Source organism: Manihot esculenta, chromosome 1, assembly GCF_001659605.2.
Source record: "Manihot esculenta cultivar AM560-2 chromosome 1, M.esculenta_v8, whole genome shotgun sequence".
In the NCBI taxonomy this organism is placed as follows: Eukaryota; Viridiplantae; Streptophyta; class Magnoliopsida; order Malpighiales; family Euphorbiaceae; genus Manihot; species Manihot esculenta.
In genome coordinates, this window is record NC_035161.2 from 35,666,745 (window position 1) to 35,688,982 (window position 22,238).

Genomic DNA, 22,238 nt, shown 5'->3' on the forward strand with positions numbered 1-22,238 from the left:
AAATGCCCTAAAAAAATTGCTGAAAAACTCATCTTATCCAATTTTCTCTCAGATTTTTAACGAGGAATTGCTCATTCCGACCTAATTTTCAATGGAGTGAGAATGATGAGAGCAATTCCGCCTGGCGGCTCTTTGCCATTTCATAAATTTCTTTCCTTATACAATTGATTCTAACAAATATTGCTTCCTGAATTTTTAGACTAAAATTTATAAATTAATTTAAAAAATTATTATTTAATTTTAATAATACGAGATTTCGATTTTAAAAAAATACATACAATCTTTTTAATATTTTAAAAAATTTATTATATTATTATTTAGTTTTTATAATTTTAAATATTTATTTATTAATTTCTTAAATTTTAATTTTTTTTTAATTAAAATATTCATATTATATGTATTTTAAATATTTTTATGATATTTAATATTAAAATTAATGGATGAATTAATTATTAAAATTTTAAAAATATTAAAAAAGTTTTAATATAATTTTTAAAATAAAAAATAATTAATAAATTTTTTATAGTATTAAGATTAAATTTCTCAATTAATTTTCCAAATTTCAACTCAAATTAGAGGGGAAAATAAAAATACAGCATCAAAAGAAAGAGTCCTCTTCCGTCTCTCCTACTTTTTCTGTTTTATTGCCATGTCTCTGTTTGAGTTGGGCAGACTTGTCTTTCTCTCTCTCATTTATTATTAGAAAAAAAAGGTAAAATATATTTTCTCCTACTTTCATTTGATTTTCATGTCACTTTCTAGATCATTTACTTCACTCAGCTCTCCTTTCTCTTTCAGACTATCAAACACCATTCCTCTTATTCTATCCTTTCCCTTTTCTATTGTAATTTCATGATATGGGTTTTACTTTGCTAGACCTGGGTATTATTATTTTCATGTTTTTTGATTGGTTATGCTTTTGTCTTCATCAACAACTCAAATGTGAAGTTCCAACTTCATTCAATTTGGGGTTTATGGGTTGATGGGGTCTTAATTTCCAGCTCCCATTTGTATGATAATTATTTTTTTTTCGTATTTTATCTCAATTTTTTCAGTTTTAAATTGGGTTTAAGGGTTTTGGGGTTTTCCCCTCCAACAATAATACTGTTTTGTGATTTTAATTTTGTATTCTAATTTCCTTCATTTCATTGTCCCATTCTTGCCTTTTCACTTGCTGCTAGTGTTGCATTTATTGAGATTATAGGTTTTAATCTGGGGAAAAATGTAAATCATGGCTGCGTCATTGCTTCACTGAATTTGGCAACCTGCACCTGTTTTTATTACATCCAGGTAAAGAATTCTGTCCCGCTACGTTTAATCCTGTTTTAAATTTTAGTTCACTTTCCTAGTTGGATACACACTGAGAAAGGAAAGAAATGTAGAAAAGAAAAAAATCCAATCGACCGAGTGTGCTGCCATTGACAAATCCCATAAGAATTTGGCATTCTCCAAAATTAAAATTCTCGAGAACCAAGTGTGCACACAGATTCGATGAAAACAAAGGGTTCAATGATATATATTTTCAGAAATACTGTTTCCAATGCCTGCATTGGACATACTGAAAGACTTCTGAGTTCTATAAGTTGTAATGCAGGGTACCTCATATATTTATTCTTGATCTTTAAAGTGCTTTTCAGTTTCCAATTCACTGTGCATTTTAGTTTTGCTTGTTTTTCCATCAATTTTGTGGTTATGCATTTTTTTTCTTTTTTTTTCTTTTTTGTGAAGCTCATTCACAAATGTTTCGTACAATATATTATCCTTTGTTATCTCATTTTCAAAATGCAAAAGCAGGAGTTTTGTTTTCCCCTATTCGAATTGCTGTTTATGGTATTTACCTTTTTCTAATTTTAAAATGAATTGCTTAACCTAAGAATTGTCATAATTCACTTGTTCAGGCATATTGGGGTGATGAGAATAATGACAAATGGAGTTGAAGATAATAAAAGGTCAAAAGGCCATCAGGATTCACCAGCAATTGAAGAAGCTAGTAACGGTCCTTTGAAGAAAGGCCCATGGACCTCAACAGAAGATGCTATTTTGGTTGACTATGTAACTAAGCATGGAGAGGGAAATTGGAATGCTGTGCAGAAGCATTCAGGGCTCTCTCGTTGTGGAAAAAGCTGCCGTCTGCGATGGGCAAATCACCTTCGACCAGATTTAAAGAAGGGTGCATTCACTATAGAGGAAGAGAGACGTATAATTGAACTCCATGCTAGTATGGGAAACAAATGGGCAAGGATGGCTGCGGAGGTTGGTAGCTTTGATATTTTAATACTGACATCATATGAATGGAATTCTAACTATAGTCATGGACTTGAGCCAGGCAATTGATTCTTAGCGTACATGCCTTTACAACAAATTTGTATCTTTAAGTTTTATAGACACAGGTAGAATGGCAACTCTTTTATTTTTTGTTCTGAATCTTAAGCATTGCTTCAATAATCTTTTAAAGATCTTGTGTTATCTGAATGTTTTTGCAGAAAAATTATTATTTGCACTAGAGGAGTTTAGGCTTTCCCCTAACTTTGATTGGCAAAAATCGATGATAATGATGGTTGTTGGAAATGTAATGTTGACGTATGATTTGACCACTGTTGTTAAAACTTAAAAGCAAAAGGATGGCCACCTGCCAAGATCATTTGGTGCCTGGGTATGCTTTCATCATGAATGAGTGCATACTTATCAAAGCGAATTGCTTAATTCCCAAATAAAGGGCCAGCTATTTTCAAGGGAACATTACTTATACTTTAGTAAGAGATGACAACGGTTACTGATTTAGTACTATATTATCTCTAGAAGATTCTGGGTAGTTTGTTCAACCATAATGAGAGACTAAGTATAACCTGTGAATTGATGCTGTGCAAGCATGGTATTCAATAGGCGCCAAAAGAAGAAAGAAAACCAACTTTTGTGCTATACCCTTGGTTTAGTGACATATGCCTATTCATTTTATGGGAAAAGAAAGAAAAGCATTTGCTGCTTCACATTATTTGATTTAAGCAGACCTGGCTGGGCTTTTACCAACACTGGTTAAAACTTGAAACTCATTTGACTTCTTGGTAATATTACTTACAGGCTTCTGCTACCATTTGTTTTATAGATGTTGGAACAATTTAAAAGAGCAACTGAATATTTGCTGACCTTGTTTGAGATAAAAGATTGTATCCATGGCTGCCATATAAGGTGAGAGAGAGGAAATCCAAAATAAATGTTTTTTTTTGAAAATGGGAGCTCATGGGCGAAAGAGAGTATTACATGGAGCTTCTAGATGGTGGGGAAAGGCCTTATTGAGTTCTCTGGTTAAGGATCTTGTCACATGTTGATGAATTGCCGAATTTTCAAATGCAACAGCCTTTCCCTTGTTTGTGTTTTTTCTTCCCTTTGCTGAACCTATGATTGCTGTGAGTCTCTAATCTCGATTTGTATATCAGGATATGCTTACTTTATTAATAAAATTCATCTCTATAAATAGAAATTACAAATAGTCCTAAGTAAATTAGAAGTCCTGCTTAAAATAAAATAGCAAAATCCTTAACAGAATAAAATAGCACTATGACAGCTGTTGAGATACTTTCTGTAAATAGCCTAGATTTGTAGTGATTTTGTGCATGATTATGATATGATTGGATATGATTAGGTTATAATTAGGGAATTGATTTGTTTTATTTCCTATTGTATATTCTTGTAAGTAGTATATATACCTCAATTGGCTTGAGGGGAATTTCTCTCAAATTCTTTGCTTCCCTCTCCTTTTTCATTTTTGTTTCATGGTATCAGAGTCAAGAAACTTGGTTAGGTGAGAGTGGCAGATCTGCCATTTTGTCTGGAGACTTTTTGGAAATCAGTTGGTCTCACCACTTAGCCCACCAGTTTCGCCGGCCTCTTGGTCTCACCACTTAGCCCACCAGTCTCGCCGGCCTCTAATCGGCAACTCTGTGAAGTGCCGCCACTAGAATCTGCTCCACATGCCTCCATGTCACCAGAATCGGCTTCTGGTACACTCATCGGCGCGTGAACAGTTTTTCTGCAACCTTTTGACGCCGGCAATCCTTCCCCCCAGACTCGCTAGAGGAAGGCGATTCTAGCCCGCCTGCTTCGTTAATCGGCCTAGCTCTCCTTCACCTATCCTTCTGGAATAGTAACTTCAGACTATTGTTTACGTCCCTAAAGCAGATTCCTTTCCTCTTCAAACTCTCTCTCAACATATCTTAGAAGCAGGTAACCCTAAATACAGTTTACATGACTCAATCAAATAGAGTAGACTCATGTTGTAAATCGAATTCAGTCACTCTAAATAAAGCAAAGTACAAAGAATATCTACAGTTCTGAGCTACTCAGCAACATTCTTCTTCAAATATTGCTCCTTTTGGTAATTCTTTTGCTTATCTAACCAACTCTTTATCCATTGGTTCATGGATCCTCGATTCTGGTGCTTTTGATCATATTTCTGATAATTTCAATTTTTTCTCTACTCTTGTTTTACCTTCTATGCCATCTAAAGTTACATTAGCTAATGGTTCACAAACTCAAGTTAAAGGGATTATTAATTTATATCTCCTTCCTTCTATCTCCTTGACTAATGTTTTTATTCATCCCTTAATGTTCATACAACCTAATCTCTGATAGCAAATTGACTAAAAATCTTCAGTGTTCAGTCATTTTTACTGTTGAATCTGTGGCTGTGCAGGACCGGAGTACTAGGAAGATGATTGGAGCAGGATATGAGTAACAAGGATTGTACTATTTTTTCACTTCTAACCCTTCAACTCTTTTTATGTCTACCATTTCTACTGAACTCATTTATAGTCGTTGGGAACATCCAAGTTTGAACATCCAAGTTTGAACAAGTTACAAAAACTGGTTCCTAGTCTCTCTTCCTTGCCTTCTTTAGAATGTGAGTCTTGTCAACTTGAAAAGCAAACTCGAGCTTCTTTTCCCAAACGAGTTAATAATAGGGTCACTTCTATGTTTGACATTGTTCATTGAGATATTTGAGGTCCGAGGTTATTACAACTCTGGGATTTCAATATTTTGTTACCTTTATTGATGACTATTCTTATTGCACTTTGCTTTTTCTGATGAAGAATCGTTCTGAGTTGTTCTTTATTTTTTAGAAGTTTTACACTGAAATCCATAATCAATTTGGTGTTTGCATTAAGATATTGCGAAGTGACAATGCGAGAGAATATTTGTCTTTCTTATTCACTCATTTCTTATCTATTCAGGGTATTACTCACCAGATTTTTTGTTCTCATACCCCACAACAAAATGGAGTTGTCGAGTAAAAAAATCGGCATTTGATTGAAACAGTTTGCACCTTACTCCTACATCATAATGTTCCGTTGATATTTTGTCTACAAATGTCACCTTTTTTGAAACCTCTCCTTACTTTTCTTTTAGTCCAGCACACAAAACCTTTGTTCCTAGAGTTTTGCTCATACCTCTAACTCTTATTTCTCTTTTGCCTCAAGTGTGTCCATCTCCTACTTCTATGCCACCTCTTTAGGTTTACACATGTCAGTCTCACCCATCTGCTAATAACAATGATATTTCTCTCGCTGATGCAGGTACTTCTAATGAATCACCTCCCATTCCATCATCACCTATTTTGGTCATGCCTTAAGCAGCAACAACTACTCCTCTTGCTCTTTGAAAAAGGTGTTCACTCTTTTCGAAATTCTCATCCCATTTATAATTTTGTGAGTTAACATCGTTTGTCTCCTTTCTATTATACTTTTATTTCTATTGTGTCTGCTGTCTCTATACCCAAGACAGTTAGAGAAGTATTGGATCATCCAGGTTGGTGTAATGCCATTATGAGTAGACGTTGCTTCAAGAGATACTTGAGACTGTAATGATTCATTTGGATGACAAAAGACCTTCCCTAAAGATAAGGCTGCCAATGTTGAATGGCCTTAACCAATCCTATTGATTCACGTTCATAGGCAGTTAATTTGTGATGTCGAACGATCAATTTTCTATTGAAAAAGGCAATAGGATGCTACTTTTGGTGCAAAACATCGCCAATTCCAGTTTTAGATGCATCATATTCCACTTCAAATTCCTTTTCAAAGTTTGGCAAACAGAGGACTGGGGCTTGAATTAGGGCTTATTTTAATTTTGCAAAAGAAGCAGCTGCCTCATTATTCCTGTTGAAGCTATTTTTCTTGAGAAGTTGTGTGAGTGGGGCTTGAATTAGGGCCTATTTTAATTTTGCAAAAGAAGCAGCTGCCTCATTATTCCAGTTGAAGCTATTTTTCTTGAGAAGTTGTGTGAGTGGTGCGGGATGGTACCATAATCTCGAATGAATTTACTGTAATAGCTTGTCAACCCGAGGAATTTGCGTAGAGTCATGATAGAATGTGGGAGAGGCCATGTATGTGATACAAATGTTTTTCCCATGTTTTGCCGTAAATGAGAATGTCATCAAAGAAAACCAGAATAAATTTTCGAAGATAAGGTCGAAATACCTCATTTATTAATGCTTGAAATGTTGAGGGAGCATTAGCGAGGTCGAAGGGCATAACTAGAAATTCAAAATGTCCATGATGAGTTTGAAATGTTTTCTCTACGTCTTCTTTTTTTAATCTGGACTTGATGATAGCTGGATCGTAAGTCCAGCTTAGTAAAATATTGGGCTCCGTGGAATTCATCAAGTAATTCATTCATAACTGGAATCGAAAATTTATCCTTCACTGTTTTAGCATTCAGCTCACGGTAGTCTACACAAAATCGCCATGACCTATCCTGTTTTTTAACCAACAATATTGTTGAAGAAAAATAAGAGTGGCTTGGACGGATAAATCTTTGCTGTAGCATCTTATCACCTTGTTTCTCAATTTCATCTTTTTGAAGGTAAGGATAGCGGTATGGTCGGACCACTACCAGTGAAGAACTCGGAACTAAACAAATGCGATGGTCACATTTCCTGATAGGCGGTAATCCTGTGGGTTCTTGGAAGAGGATTGAGAGTTCCTCTAGTAATGCATCCAAGGGCTGTTGGTCAGTGGTGGATCTAATTGAGTGAACATGTGGTAGAGGATCAAAGTGGAGTCCCTTCAAGGTGATGCATTGGTTTCCAAGTTGAAAACTCATGGTTAGGGTATTGAAATCCCACTCTATCTTACCTAACATGAGCAAAACAATATCAAAACCATATAGGGGTATAATGCAAAAGTCGATTGGGAAACACACTTGCGATGGATAGTTTTTCCTTGCTCCTCCCCATGCTAGGAGTTTTCTGGCCATGTGCTAGGAATTTTCTGGCCATGTGCTACTGTCACTTGTAGACCATTATGCTTATCAATTGCTATTTTCAAGCATTGGGCTGTGGCTAAGAAAATTATGTGTGCTGTCCGAGTTTACCAACACCTTTATTGGACAGCCTTGTATTTTAGCTATAAGTTGCATGGTTCTGGAATTATGCATGTTTCTAAGATTCTGCAGGCCTGTAATTGCGTGCAATGAATTTTTCTTCAAGTGCCACATGAGTATTGTCCAGTTCTAACCAAAATAATTTTTTGCATTGATGTTGGGGCCTACACAATTCATCGCAATTGTAACACAATCTTTTTAGCCTCCCATCTGCCATTTCATTTCTTCATAATTTTTTTATAAACAGAGTTGCACTGCTACTAGTTTCGGAAATAACCGTGGAGCCTGTCGCCATCTCTGACAGTGCCTTGCTGGTGGAAGGAGCTTACATAGGCTTCTGATTCAACAAGATATTTTTTCGGTGGCCTACTTTCCTACCCAGATGTTGTTTCCTTTCAAAGGATCGAGCAAGATTCATAGTTGTGACCAAATTGGGAGAATTCAGCATTTCGACATCCAATCGTATACTATCGGTTAACCCAGTAGTAAAAAGATCAACTTGTTGGTATGCCCTGACCGTATTAACTCGTGCTAAGAGATATTGGAATTGTTTATGATATTCTTCTATACTTCCTGTCTATTTTAGATTGACCAACTCTCTCAAGAGATTTCCTTGGAGGGGTAGTCCAAATCTCAGGTTGTAATAACCCTTAAAAGTTGCCGAAGACATCTCAAGTTCCTCCTTGTTCAATTTGTAGAACTATAGTTGAGCTTCTTCTAACAGATGAAATGCTGCCAACCCCACCTTGTCTTCCTTCAGCGTCCATTGATTAGCAAAAAATTATTCGCACCTGTGCAACCAGCAGCTTAAGGGATCGTCAGAACCATCAAGCAATGGAAAATCTAGCTTGGAATATCTTGGCACCATTCCACCAATAGGACGACCTTCTATTGGCTTGGAATGACGTTTCGAGTGATTGTTGTTACTGCTGCCGATCCCTACCTCAAGTTCCTTGCCTTGGGTTGGGTTCGAGTTCCCCATCAGCTCTTGTATTTGTCGCAACAGAGCCCCAATTTGTGCTTCCAGGCGGGATTCTGATAGTGCTACTCGAGCTTCACTTTGGGCCTGAATTTTTTGGAGTAATGCTTGCAGATTGTAGAAAGATAATATTTGTTGTATATCACAATAGAGATTACAACCTATTTATACATGAGAGACGGTAACTAAACAGGAAGGAAAATCAAGCCTATGATTATACAATCCCTAAGATTAAGCAATCCTATATTAATATATTTACTTTCTATAACTTATAACACTCCCCCTCAAGTTGGATCATAAATGTTAATCATGCCCAACTTGTTACATATATAATCAACTCGAGTCCCATTTAGAGGTTTAGTGAAAATATCTCCTAATTGTTCTCCAGTTCGGATATGTCCTGTTGATATTATCTTTTGTTGGACCTTTTCACGAACAAAATGACAATCAATCTCGATGTGTTTAGTCATCTCGTGAAATACTGGATTAGAGGCAATGTGGATAGCTGCTTGATTATCACACCACAACTTAGCAGGCACCGAATTTGTGAACCCAACTTCTACCAACAGTTGACGTACCCACAAGATTTCACAAACGGCTTGTGCCATAGCTCGATATTCAGATTCAGCACTAGAACGGGAGACCACATTTTGCTTCTTACTTTTCCATGATACCAAGTTACCTCCCACAAAAACACAATACCCAGTAATTGACCTTCTATCAACTTTCGAGCCTGCCCAATCAGCATCACAAAAGCATTCAATATTTGAGTGCCCATGGTTACCATAGAATAGGCCTCGCCCTGAGACCCCTTTAAGGTAACAAAGAATCTGTCCCAGAGCATCCCACTGAGCAACAGTAGGAGAAGACATAAACTGACTTACCACACTCACTGAATATGCAATATCAGGACGAGTTACCGTCAAATAATTCAGCTTGCCAACTAATCTTCTATACCTTCCAGGATCTGCAAATGTCTCGCTGTCTTCTATGGTAAGTTGAAGGTTAGGGGTCATTGGGGAACTACAAGGCTTAGCACCCAATTTTCCTGTTTCTGCCAACAAATCAAGGACATATTTTCTTTGAGATAAGAAGATGCCTTTCTTACACCGCATAACTTCGATTCCCAAGAAATATTTCAAGGAACCTAAATCCTTTGTATGAAACTGTGTTTTAAGAAATTCTTTTAGTTATGTGATGCCAGCAATGTCATTTCCTGTGATAACGATATCATCCACATATACTACAAGCAGAATTACTCCACTATCAGAATTTCTATAAAACACTGAGTGATCACACTTACTCATCTTCATTCCAAACTGTTGGACCACCTCACTAAACCTGCCAAACCATGCTTGAGGACTCTGTTTCAAGCCATAAAGCGATTTTCGAAGTCTACAAACCTTACCTGACTCCCCCTGAGCAACAAAACCAGGTGGTTGCTCAATATAAACCTCCTCCTGAAGATCACCATGAAGAAAAGCATTTTTAATATCCAGTTGATGCAAAGGCCAATCATGAGTAGCCGCCAAGGAAATAAACAATCGGATAGATGCGAGCTTGGCAACTGGGGAGAATGTATCAGAATAGTCAACTCCATAAGTTTGTGCATAACCTTTGGCCACTAAACGAGCCTTGAGGCGAGCAATAGATCCATCAAGATTTACTTTCACTGCAAACACCCATTTGCACCCAATAGCCCGCTTTCCTGGGGGCAAGGACATCAACTCCCAAGTACCATTAGTGTCAAGGGCCATCATTTCCTCTTCCATTGCAGCACGCTAACCAGGATGGGACAAAGCCTCAATAACAGTTTTGGGAATTGAAATAGAATCTAAAGCAGTGACAAAACAACGAGAAGAGGAGGATAATTGATCATAAGAGACACAAGATGAAATAGGATAAGTGCAAGTACGTTTACCTTTGCGAAGAGCAATGGGCAAATCCAAATCAGACAATGAAGGATCAGTAGGAGCAGGATCGGTCGACGAAGAAGCAGGTAGCGGAACGGAGTCAGAGTCCTCTAAGCGTCTAGAATACACATGAAAGATGGGAGGGCGATCTGGCACATGAGCGAAAGGTGTAGGAGTAGTCTGAGGAGACGGAGAGCGAACAGTGTATAACAAGAGGTCATCTTCCTCCTCTTGGGTGTTATAAACAGATGATGGCGGAAAAAATGGAGTGGACTCAAAGAATGTTACATCGCAGACACAAGATACCGATTCAGATCAAGAGAAAAATAACGATACCCTTTCTGACGTCGAGAGTAGCCAAGGAAGACACATTTGAGTGATTTGGGATCCAATTTAGTAACCTGTGGACGAACATCACGAACAAAACAAGTACAACCAAAGATATGTGGCTCAATAGGAAACAAAGATTTAGTGGGAAACAAAATGTTATAAGGGATATCACCATGAAGGACGGAGGAAGGCATGCGATTGATCAAAAAACAAGCAGTGGATACAGCATCAGCCCAAAAACATTTAGGTACCTTCATTTGGAATAAGAGGGCTCTAGCTACTTCAAGAAGATGTCGATTTTTTCTTTCAGCAACTCCATTTTGTGAAGGAGTGGCAACACAAGAGAACTGATGAAGAATCCTTTTTTGTAACAAATAAGATTGAAATTCCCCACAGAGATACTCTTTAGCATTATCACTTTGCAATATACGGATGGAAGTATTGAATTGGGTTTGGATTTCAGTATAAAATGCACAAAAAATAGAAAATAATTCTGAACGACTCTTCATTAAAAATAACCAAGTGGTACGAGAGAAATCAACAACAAAAGTAACAAAATACTTAAAGCTAGACTTAGACACAACAGGACAAGAACCCCAAACATCTGAATGGACTAACTCAAAGGGAGACGAAGCCCGTTTATTGACTCGAGACAGTGTAGGTAAACGATGATGTTTGACAAATTGACAAGACTCACAATCTAGAATAGACAAAGAATGAAACTGAGGATATAACTTCTTCAAAACCGAGAGAGAAGGATGCCCTAAACGACAATGAACATCAAAAGGTGTTAAACGCGTGGAGCATACCAGAGATCGAGGAGATCGAGGTAGTTGCTGATCCAAGACGTAAAGACCCTCTGACTCACTTCCTCTACCAATAATCTGCTTCGTCGAAAGATCCTGAAAAACACAGTGATCAGGAAAGAATGAGACACAACAATTCAATGCAAGAGTGAGTTTACTCACGGAAAGCAAATTAAATGCGAACTTAGGAAGACATAACATAGAGGATACAGAAAGAGAAGGGGTTAAGTTGACATGACCAGAACCCATGATAGACGATTTAGTGCCATCAGCAAGAGTAACATAAGAAGGCGATGTATGAGACTCAAGATTGGACAAAAGGGTAGAATTACCTGACATATGATCGGTAGCACCAGAATCAATAAACCATTTGGAGGATGAAGACACAAGACATGCAGTAGAGTTACCTGACTCGGCAATTGCAGTGATAGAGGAGGAATTAGAGGATTTTATAGATGCCTGGTATTGGATGAATTGTGCATACTCATCTGCAGATATCAAAATTCCCTGATCGGAAGATCCATTCAATTTGTGTTCCGTGATTTTAGTCATCATAGGAATCACATCAGTTACGGTGGTGGTTTTAACTTCAGCCATAAGGACAACCAACCCAAAACGATAGCAACAAAAGAAACACAGAATCAGAAAATAGTACTCGGCGTGAACAGTACCGATGAACAGTACCGATAAATAGTACCACGTGAACAGTCCGATGAACAGTACCAAATAAAACACCTCTACCCAACACCCGAATGGCAAACAAACCTTAAATCTGACAAGGGGTCGGTGTGACGACTCCAGTGACGGTGAGATCCAAATGTTAGCCTTGATGGATAACCCAAATGAACGGAGCCCTAAGTCTCCAAAAAAATTTTAAAACTTTAGGAGAGAGAAATGAGAAAAAAATCTCTACGAGAAAGGCTTTGATACCATGTTGAAAGATAATATTTGTTGTATATCACAGTAGAGATTACAACCTATTTATACATGAGAGACGGTAACTAAACAGGAAGGAAAATCAAGCCTATGATTATACAATCCCTAAGATTAAGCAACTGACCTATCTATCAATATTTACTTCCTATATTAACATATTTACTTTCTATAACTTATAACACAGATCATCCCTTGATTCTCCCATGGCACTTGGCTCTGATATCAAATTGTTGAGTTCTCTGGTTAAGGATCTTATCACGGGTCAATGAACTGCTGAATTCCATTACAGCAGCCTTTCCTTATTTTTGTTTCTTCCTTGCTTTGCTGAACCTATGATTGCTGCGATGGAGCTCGTTGGAGGGAGCCCCATTACCTCAAGACTCGTTAAAGAGAGAGCCTCTAATCTCGATTTGTATCTCAGAATATGCTTGCTTTATTCATAAAATTCAACTCTGTATATAGAGATTACAAATAGAGTCCTACTGCAAATAGTTCTAAGTAGATCAGGAGTCCTACTCAAAATAAAATAGCAAAATCCCTATCAGAATGAATAGCACTATGACAGTATATTCTTAGTCTAATAAAACTTTTCCTTATCTGAAACTAATCTTTTCTAGAAAGGACGATTAAGTGTTTGAGCCGCGATCTACTTGCTACTGTTGATGATAAGTCTTGCCAATAAAAGCATCTATAACAGACCTCTTGCCCAGGGGGCAGCTAGGAGGGAGGATTGGAGATGTAATACATCTTGACCATGAGAGTTCATTACTGTTTAAATGACGGCATATGATCTTAGACTAACTGTCATATTACCTATTTTTCTTGGTTAAGTGAAATGTTACAAATGTATGATAAGATATGATACCCTGTTAACTATATGTATTTTTTTGTAAACAAAATTCTGACAGTACTTCGTTGTTATTTTATTTTTCAAGAACCATGCTTTATCAGGATTAGTGAACAACTAATTAGTTTCTTAATCACTGTAGTGCTTCTGGTTTTTAGAGAGCCAATGCTGCAAATAAAAAATTCTATAATTTATACTTTTTCCCCTGATTGTTAGTGTAACTGACTCGCGGTTGTCGAAGCCGGTCAAAAATAACCTTTTTGGTTATCAACAATTTACAACTGCAGATAGTGGTGAAAGGATCGAATCCACCGGGAATTGAAGACTTACCTATTTTCCTTATCAAGACCAATAAAATAAACTGAAATAAAAATAAACTGGAAAAGAAGAAAATTGAAAACGAGATAAACTGAAACGAGATAAAACTGAAATGAGATAAAACTGAAATAAGATAAAACTGAAACGAGATAAAACTGAAAACGAGATAAACTGAAACGAGATAAAACTGAAATGAGATAAAACTGAAAAAGAAATAAACGGAAAGCAAAATAAACTAAAACGAGATAAAACTGAAACCAACTAAACTGTAAGTAAAATGAGGGGGTTTTGAGATTGATTTAATTAATCTAAAACTGAAAGCAATAAAAATAAGGCAAATAATAAAAATAAAGAGAAATAAATAATAAGAAAGATCTAGTTGAAGAATTGGATCCACTTTAGTTGTTGGGATTGATCATTGACACTTAGTTTCCTTTGGGTTGATTCAATAGATTAGTTATGGAGATGGAAGACGCTTCTCACCACCATTATCTCTCCTTATGATTGAACTAATTAGGGAACGTCCTCTAATTAATTACTAATTAACAAATTGCCAAGGAACGTCCTTGGGCCTTAGGCATCAAAACAATTGTCAATTGCATTAAGAAATAGAGAGATCCAATCCTAGCTACCCAAACGTATGGAGATAACGCTAGATCATACAATTTCCTTGGGTTTTATCCCAAGTGTTCTTATGTAAGAATAATCTAAGCAATTACGGACTTAAATCATCCAAACTAACATATTATTACTTTGCAATCAAGAATCAACGTAGATCTAAATAACAAAGCAATATTAAAATCAAGCATGAAATTGCATAAATATTGAACAACCAAAAGTTAAACAATGTTTGATCAAGTCTCCCAATCCATAAAACAACCAAAGTATCACCTAATCTTCAACTAGAATAAAAGATTTCAGCCTCTCATGGCTGAAACAAAACCAAAAATAAAAGAAAAGAAGAAAGGTAGAAGAAGAGATGTGAATTTCGTAGGTGTCTCCCAAGGGGAGCTTAAAGACTATGTAGAGACTTCCTATGTGGCTTTTTATAGTTGAAAAGTGTTGCCCTAGGTCATACTTACTGCCCAAGAGGTATTTTCTGCCCAAGATGTGTCTGAAAAGAAAAGAATTGCGCTTTTCGGCTTCAGAAGGAAGGCTGCGCGAAAATGCACTGCGGAAGGAAGTTGGTGCGCGCGATTTGGTCTCAGAAAGGGAAGGAGGCGCAGATTATGCTTCCTAAATAAGTTTAGATGCTGACCTTGCTTCCTAATTAGTGTAGAGGCTGCCCAAGGTGCTGCCCATGTGCAACTTGCTGCCCAAGTTGTTGCAGAAAAGGAAGGTGGCGCGCAGATGGCTTTCAGAAGAGGAAAGCACGCAGATTATTTCTGAATAGGAAGGATGCACGAATTTTGATCTTCAAAGGGGAAGATATGCTGTCCATACATTCCTTTTTAGGTGGAGCCTCTTTTGAAATTTGAATGTTGAACGCAGAAGAGGAAGAGCATCTCTTTGAGATCTTGCTGCCTAAATAGGAAGATATGACTGCTGCAGTGTGTGCACATCTTTGAACAAGGAAAGAAAGATCTGCGATTTGAATTTCAAATAATCTTCTGACTGAGCTTTCCTTGTTTGCTTTTGCTTCTGCACTTTCCTCATTTGGAAACTTTCCTTTTCTGGAAACTTTCCTCATTTGGAAACTTTCCTTTTCTGGAAACTTTTCTTATTTGGAAACTTTCCTTTTTTGGCACTTTCCATATTTGGCACTTTTTGGCAGTTTTAAGAGCATTTTCTCCAGATTGTCTCTTTACAACTAATATCTGCAAAACATAATTAAAACCACAAAATTAAGCAGAAAAGATGTAAATAAACATTAAGAACATAATGACAAAATGGACTAAAATATGCTCTATCAGTAACTCATATAACCACTATAATAAAATCTGTTAAATGTTACAAATTATGTTCTGGTCTCAAGGATCCGTATTTGAAGTTGGGAGATGGTGAGATGCTGTCCTTTGTGGTATGGAAGTCCGCTGAATCTTCTTTGCTGGTCCAAGATTGTTAGCCATGACTTATAAGAGTTTTTTGACAATTGGAATGTGGCTTGGGAGTTGAGACATGAATAATGTTCAGAATGTGCAATACTGAAAGTTGAGAGTTGGCGTTTAGATATTTTAAAATAGGTGTAGTCAACATCGAATGTGATGAGCTAAGACTTTGTTAGGTGGATATTGATAAAGGAAGGTGCTTTTTATGTTTTTAGAAGCCAAAGGCTTCTAAAATGATGTTTCCTTAGAGGAATGTTTGATTGAGAAGCTGCTTGGGAGAGGATTTTAACTATTAGTGATTTCCAGAAGTGGACTATAGGTAATAGATGTTTCCTTCGTAACGGTAATGATAAATGTGTGCATCTTTCATTTTACAACTAAGCTAGATTGCTGTAGGAGTTACCATGATCATATTTGAATGCTTTGTTGGTTGCTATCATGAGGAAGATTTGTAGGCTGGCAGAGGAATATTTTCTTGTAATTAGAAAAGAGGATTTTTTTTCAGTTAGTCTTTTATCAGTCACTGTATTTTGGGTTCTATAGAAGGAGAAATAGAATGTTTGAGGAAGTTCGGTCGGGCGCACTCACTATGCATGGAGATAAGTTGCTGCAAACTTTATACTTCTAATAGCTAGGTAGCTGTACTTTGAATGCTATACATAATATATTGATTGGCTTAAATTTCTCTTGGTAGAGATGAATAACAAATTTCTTCATTTTTCACCAGAATAGCACCGAGGCTTCATCTGGATTTTGGTAAAATATTATTATTATTATTATTATTTTATTTTAAAGTTTGTCATTGAAAAACCTGTGTAATTTTGGCTTTACAGCTTAAGAATATTTTGGCTGTGTGAAGACACGATGGCTGTTTAAATGTTCTATCCACCAGTTTTATTTCTTTTGCAGCTGCCTGGACGCACGGATAATGAGATAAAGAATTACTGGAATACGAGAATAAAAAGACTGCAACGTGCTGGTTTGCCAATTTATCCTCGAGAAGTATGCCAGCAAGTATTAAATGGAAGTCAGGAAAGTCAAAACACAGGCACACTGCAAACTACAGACACACATGGTTCTAATCTGATCCAGATGGACCATTTTAAGATTCCAGAAGTGGAATTCGAGAAATTAGAAATCAATCAAGTTCTTCTGTCTTATTCACCAACAGTCCTTGATATTCCTGCAAGCAACATGCTGAAACAAGGTCTCACCAATGTTGGAGAGACCAATGTTGGCGTTACTCAAGCCTTCTGTCTTACTCAAGCCGACATTCTCGTTTCCACTTCGTACACCCCTGTTCACATGGTTGTAGATTCCTCCCATAATAATAACTTTATGTTTCCAACTATTCATCCTCACAAACGCCTTCGAGAATTGCAGACCGTATTCCCTAGTCTGGATGGTAGTGTCGATAGTGATCTCTCATCTTTCATTCAGTCAACAGATTATTATTCTGAAAAGATCACTGGATCTTTTCATATCTCTTCGGAGTATGATTCTCTTATGAACACCTATGGCCAGCCACCATTGGGTGTCGTTCGTGGCAGTCATGCCCTATTAAATGACAGTAATTCTTCTTCTTCTGAGCCCTTATGTGGGCTTATGAAGTTGGAGCTCCCTTCACTCCAATATTCAGACCCTCAGCAAGGTAGCTGGGGAACACCTACTTCCCCATTGCCTTCAGTTGAGTCTGTTGATACTTTGATTCAGTCTCCTGCAGCAGAGCAGACCCAGTTGGATTGTCTTTCACCACGAAGTAGTGGTCTATTGGAAGCAGTACTCTATGAATCAGGGACTTGGAAAAACTCAAAGAAATGCTCAAATCACCAAACTTCCTTTGCGTGTAGTGATTTAGAGGATTGCTCCTTGAATCCTTATGAGACAGAATGGAAAATACATGGGGACCCAAACTCTCCCTTAGGTCATTCTGCTGCATCAGTGTTGAGTGCATGTACTCGTATCAGTGGAAGCTCATCAGATGAACCAGGTGAGAATATTTTACGCTGCACAGCTTCCAGGAGTTCCTTGTTAGTTATGTTTGATGTAGGAGGTGACTTTATTTTGTATTGCAAGAACTTTCTGGTACTTGTGTTTCATATAGGATTTGATCTTAAGCAAGAAACAGGCAATCTGCAGGTTTCACCCCAATACATTGAAGACAAAGAAGCTCCCAATCAGATTGAGTTTATGAGGCCAGACGTTTTACTCGGTTCAGGCTGGTTTGGGTTCGGCGGTGGATGTGTTGATGATGCAGTGGGGGCGTCATTTGGTGATGCTGTCAACAGAGAACACTAGCCAATGGATATGTTGAGAATTTTAATCAAGATTGCAACTGAGATTCAATATTGATTCAGTCAAGAAGATTCAATTCAAGATTTTATAAGTTAGAAAGTTTAAGAGCTGTAATTGTTTAGAAATTATATTATCATTATTATTTTTTATATAATTTTATTTTTTTCTGTTATTACTTGTAACATTCCAAATTTCTTGTTAGTTTTAGTAGTTACTAATATAATTAGATATTTTGGAAGGGGAGATTATTATATTATTATAATAACCACCTTCCCTCAGGCTCTAATTCAAGTTTAGGTAAGGCATACACAGTTTCACAATTATAAAATTAAGAAGAAAAAATTACAAAATATATATTTTTTTGGAATACACAAAATATTTGTAGTTTAATGATAAGATTTATATGTTTATGATAAAACACAGGATATATATATATATATATATATATAACCTCTCAAACCCTAATCTAATCTTATTTCTCAAAAAGTTCACAAATGCTATTGCAACATATATATAAAATACAAGAGGTTCATATCTTCATCATCACTATAAACTTTACATAATATTCTATTTGAATCCCAACGACTAATTGTTATAAAAGATACATCTAGAATTCTAATTTATGTTAGTAACATGGTTTTTGAAATGTGTGAGTATAAAATTTATATAAGAGAGAATTTTTACCAAAATTATTATAGTTTTTAAATTATTCAGTTAGACAAAATAAAAATTAAACTACCCGAACCCAATTTGAATTCTATTAAGAATTAATCTAAACTATCTAAATTCGTTCCTAACATGATTATTAATATCCGAATAAAATCTAAATCTGTTTAATTTTATATATTTTAATTAATAATTTATAAAAAAAATATTTTTTATTAATAATTTTTATTTAAAAAATTTAATATTTCTAAAAAATATTTAAATTTTAATTTTTAAATAAAAAATATAAAAATTTATAAATATTATTGTAAAATATATTTTTTATATTAAATTAATTATTTATATAAACGAATTCAAATAATGGATACTCTATTATATAAAATTTAAATTCAATTTAAATATTATGTTTTAAATTCAAACCCATTTCAAACTCGATTATAATTATTTAAATTCGTTCTATTAAGATTTGGTCGGATCGAATATGCAATCTCTATTCTCCATTATTTTAATGTGGAATTTAATTACATTCATAAGAAATGAAAAGGGAAGGAAAACTGGAAAGAGAAGAATTAAAATTCCGTTGCCATCCCTATTCCCCATTGTGTTTAACATGGAATTTAATTAAATTCATAGGAAATGAAAAGGGAAGGAAAACTGGAAAGAGAAGAATTAAAATTGCTTTGAATTTTGATGAACCAAAGTGCTTTGATTTGGTAGAAAGGTCAAACAACAAATTATATATAAAGCAAATGCTTTTGGAAAAATGGGAGGAATTAAATCAATGAGTGAATACAATAAAGACATTCTTAATTTTGCAATTTTATTTCTTTTTGGAAATTTTTTAAAAGGATTTGGAATAAGGAAATCTTAAATACTCATTCTAATTTTGGTCAAAACTAACATTACTTTTTTAAATACTTAAAAATGCATATTTTAATTAATTAATAGAATCGATATTAGATATTCTATTTAGAAAATCTTTATTAATAAGTTTTAATTCAATAATATTAGAGTTATTTTTGGAATCATTTAGTTTTATATTCAAAATTCAATAAAATCCAATTGTATCAAAAAAAATATTTGATTACAATAATAATGGTGACTTGGTACTTTACAGAAATTTTATATTTTACTTTAAATTTTATGTGAAGTGAATTGATTTTTTTTTTTGTAATTAATTAATCATATCACAGAAAAAATTTGATATTATTGGAAAATAAAAATAATTTTAAATAATATATAAACATATATTTTTTTAAAAAAAATAATTTATATTATAGATTTAATAAATTTTATATGTAATGATATACATAATTATTTTATGATAAAATAATAAAACATAAAAAATACTAACACTTTAAAATATTAAGATAATAATTTATAAATAATAGAATAAAATATTATAGGATTAGCTCAAGTCAATTATATAAAAATATTTGATGATAATTACATTATCAACAAGCTAATTCAAGTAAAAGCAAAGAAAAGGGAAGAGTTGTCATGGCGAATGGTTTCCAAGAAAGACTTTCACTCACTTGCCATTGAAGAATCGAAGACAGTCCTCTCCTTTATCATTTTGGAAATCTAATAAACTCCAATCTAATTTTCTCAGATTTTACAGCTTACATGATTCTCTCTTTCCAATCCCAAGAACTTCTTTCCCCTTTCTCTTCTATTATCTAATCCCCTTGCACTGCTTTTACCATAAACCCTAATTCTAGCATCTCTCATGGACCACCACCATCAGCCTCCAATGGGGGATTCTGCTTCCAAAATATCAAAGCTTTGTATAAAGATCAAGATTCCCAACACCCCCACCTCCGGCACTGCCAAGAAACCTGTTGGAGAAGGCGGCAGCGGCTCTACCGACGTCCAACGCCAACCAACAGGATATCGTGTCTGTGAGTTTTGTGGGAAGATTTTTTCGTCTGGGAAGGCATGGGGTGGGCACAAACGTCATCATCTCAAGATCATGAAGAATAATAATGGTAAAAGAACCCAACAAGTATCTCATATAAAGATGAAGAAACAGATGCATGGCGGCTCCAACCGGTGTAACACCATAAAAGCAGGTGATGTGATGATTACTGGTGGAAAGCCAACTTGTTGTTTATGTGGAAAAACTTTTCTTTCTATGAATTCTTTGTTTGGGCATATGAGATTCCATCCTGATAGAGACTGGAAGGGGATTCGACCTCCGTCTGCTCCTCTTCCAAGCTCTCCAAAGAATCAGATCAGTTCAGCCTCAGAAATGGGTGCCTATAGCAGTATCGATTTGCTGGATTCTTTGTCAAGCTCAGGCAGCTGGCAGAAGAAAGGCAAACGAGGAATATGTGCAGCTGATTTGATCGCTGAGGCAGCTCGTAGCCTGTTGAGATTGTCTCGCGACGTTGGGCTATCCACACAACCAGCTTATGTAGATCTTGAGACGAGTGGGTCTGCAACTAAATCCTTGGGAAAGGACATTAGAACTGAAACTGGGTCTGGGTCTGATGATATTATTATGAACCACAGTGATGAATTTTGTGAATTGGAGACCAAGAAGAAGAGAAGGAAAATGAATTATATAAACAAGTTAAGCAATTATGAAACGGAGCCTTGTGAATTCAAATACAGCAGCTGTGATAAATCTTTCTCAACTTTTCATACACTTGGAGTTCACAGCTCATCAGTCAATTGCAAGAAGAAGAGCAATGAACTTGAGAGTGAATCAGCATTGATAGATGACGATGCCTCTGCGACCGAAGAAATTCCTGCTACAGAATCTGACGATGAAACAGAAGAGACTGCAGAGGATGAACCAGACCTTGTATCGTCAATGGAGACTTCATTTCATTCTGATATTCGTAACCAAACAGATCCCACAGGTCAGGCACTTGGTGGGCACAAGAAATCTCTATCAAATGAAGCAGTTTCGGCAGAAGCAAGTAATGTTGAATCTCAGACAGCATCATCTGAAAAATTTCTGCTATTCAGGCTGGACATGGGATGATAGGCATTGATCTAAACAAGCCATATGTGATGCAGGACGGAGAAGGGAATTTGAACTTTCAATGTGGATTTGATCACTAAGCTGCTGCTGCTTGTCTATCAGTTTGGTGTAACTTTCAGATTTAGTACATGGTTTCAGAATCATCATCCTGGAAGTTAAAGGTTGCTGCTTTTTGCCAAATAAAGTTAAATTTCATTATTTGTATTGATTTATACCATCTAATCTAAGAATGAACTGAATTATGCTCTGATTATATATAATTCAATTTTAGGCTTAACTGAGTTCGCCATACGCATATCCTGTATAATTTCTTCATAATTAACCCAATTCTATTTTTCTGTTGCTTCCCATGAATTGATCAATAATTAATTTTAAAAATAAAATTCAAATAAATCCTTACGAAGTCCTATATCATTTCATCTTCATGCATAATTAACTTTTTTAGATTAAAAAAAATTGAGTTTTTTTTTTATTTTAAATAAAATATTTGCCAAGAAAAGTAAACAATTGAACGAAATTCTTGTAAAATTTGTAGTTCTAAACTGAAGGCAAAAGAAATGATGCAAGTGGAGAAGGGTAAACGGAAAATAAATAATTCTATACTAGTTCATAATTTCTTTTCAGGGTTCAGTTTCCATAGTTTCATTACCTTTTTTTTTTTTCTTGCACAAAAAAATTTTTTTTTCAAAGATATGGTCACATATTTGATTGTAATTTGTTTGTTTGGCTAT

The 22,238-nt window shown here is 35.5% G+C and overlaps 2 protein-coding genes across 5 annotated transcripts; both read left to right on the top strand.

The window, feature by feature from the left end:
- The first annotated feature begins 627 nt into the window (after window positions 1-627).
- On the top strand, window positions 628-18,018 carry LOC110627327 (transcription factor GAMYB). Of its 4 annotated transcripts, none has more exons than XM_021773709.2 (4): window positions 628-712; window positions 1,205-1,290; window positions 1,899-2,253; window positions 16,464-18,018. In XM_021773709.2, exons 3-4 carry the CDS (start codon window positions 1,912-1,914, stop codon window positions 17,850-17,852), a joined length of 1,731 nt encoding a protein of 576 aa, XP_021629401.1. In that variant the 5' UTR covers window positions 628-712; window positions 1,205-1,290; window positions 1,899-1,911; the 3' UTR covers window positions 17,853-18,018. The 4 variants fall into 4 exon arrangements, with proteins under 4 accessions (XP_021629401.1, XP_021629477.1, XP_043815726.1 ...); XM_021773785.2 differs by lacking the exon at window positions 628-712 and having other exon boundaries at window positions 719-1,290; window positions 16,464-17,544; window positions 17,683-18,018; XM_043959791.1 differs by lacking the exon at window positions 628-712 and having other exon boundaries at window positions 719-1,290; window positions 16,464-17,544; window positions 17,694-17,815.
- A 1,981-nt stretch (window positions 18,019-19,999) lies between these two features.
- LOC110600144 (zinc finger protein ZAT9) lies at window positions 20,000-21,801 on the top strand. The gene has a single exon (XM_021736907.2). It carries the CDS (start codon window positions 20,245-20,247, stop codon window positions 21,505-21,507), a length of 1,263 nt encoding a protein of 420 aa, XP_021592599.2. The 5' UTR covers window positions 20,000-20,244; the 3' UTR covers window positions 21,508-21,801.
- The last annotated feature ends 437 nt before the right edge of the window (window positions 21,802-22,238 follow it).

Bases quoted from the DNA above. Each gene is read 5' to 3' on its own strand.
- LOC110627327 (XM_021773709.2), top strand. From the start codon at position 1,912: ATGAGAATAATGACAAATGGAGTTGAAGATAATAAAAGGTCAAAAGGC. The intron at 2,254-16,463 runs GTTGGTAGCTTT...TTTCTTTTGCAG, and splicing joins GGGCAAGGATGGCTGCGGAG to CTGCCTGGACGCACGGATAA.
- LOC110600144 (XM_021736907.2), top strand. From the start codon at position 20,245: ATGGACCACCACCATCAGCCTCCAATGGGGGATTCTGCTTCCAAAATA.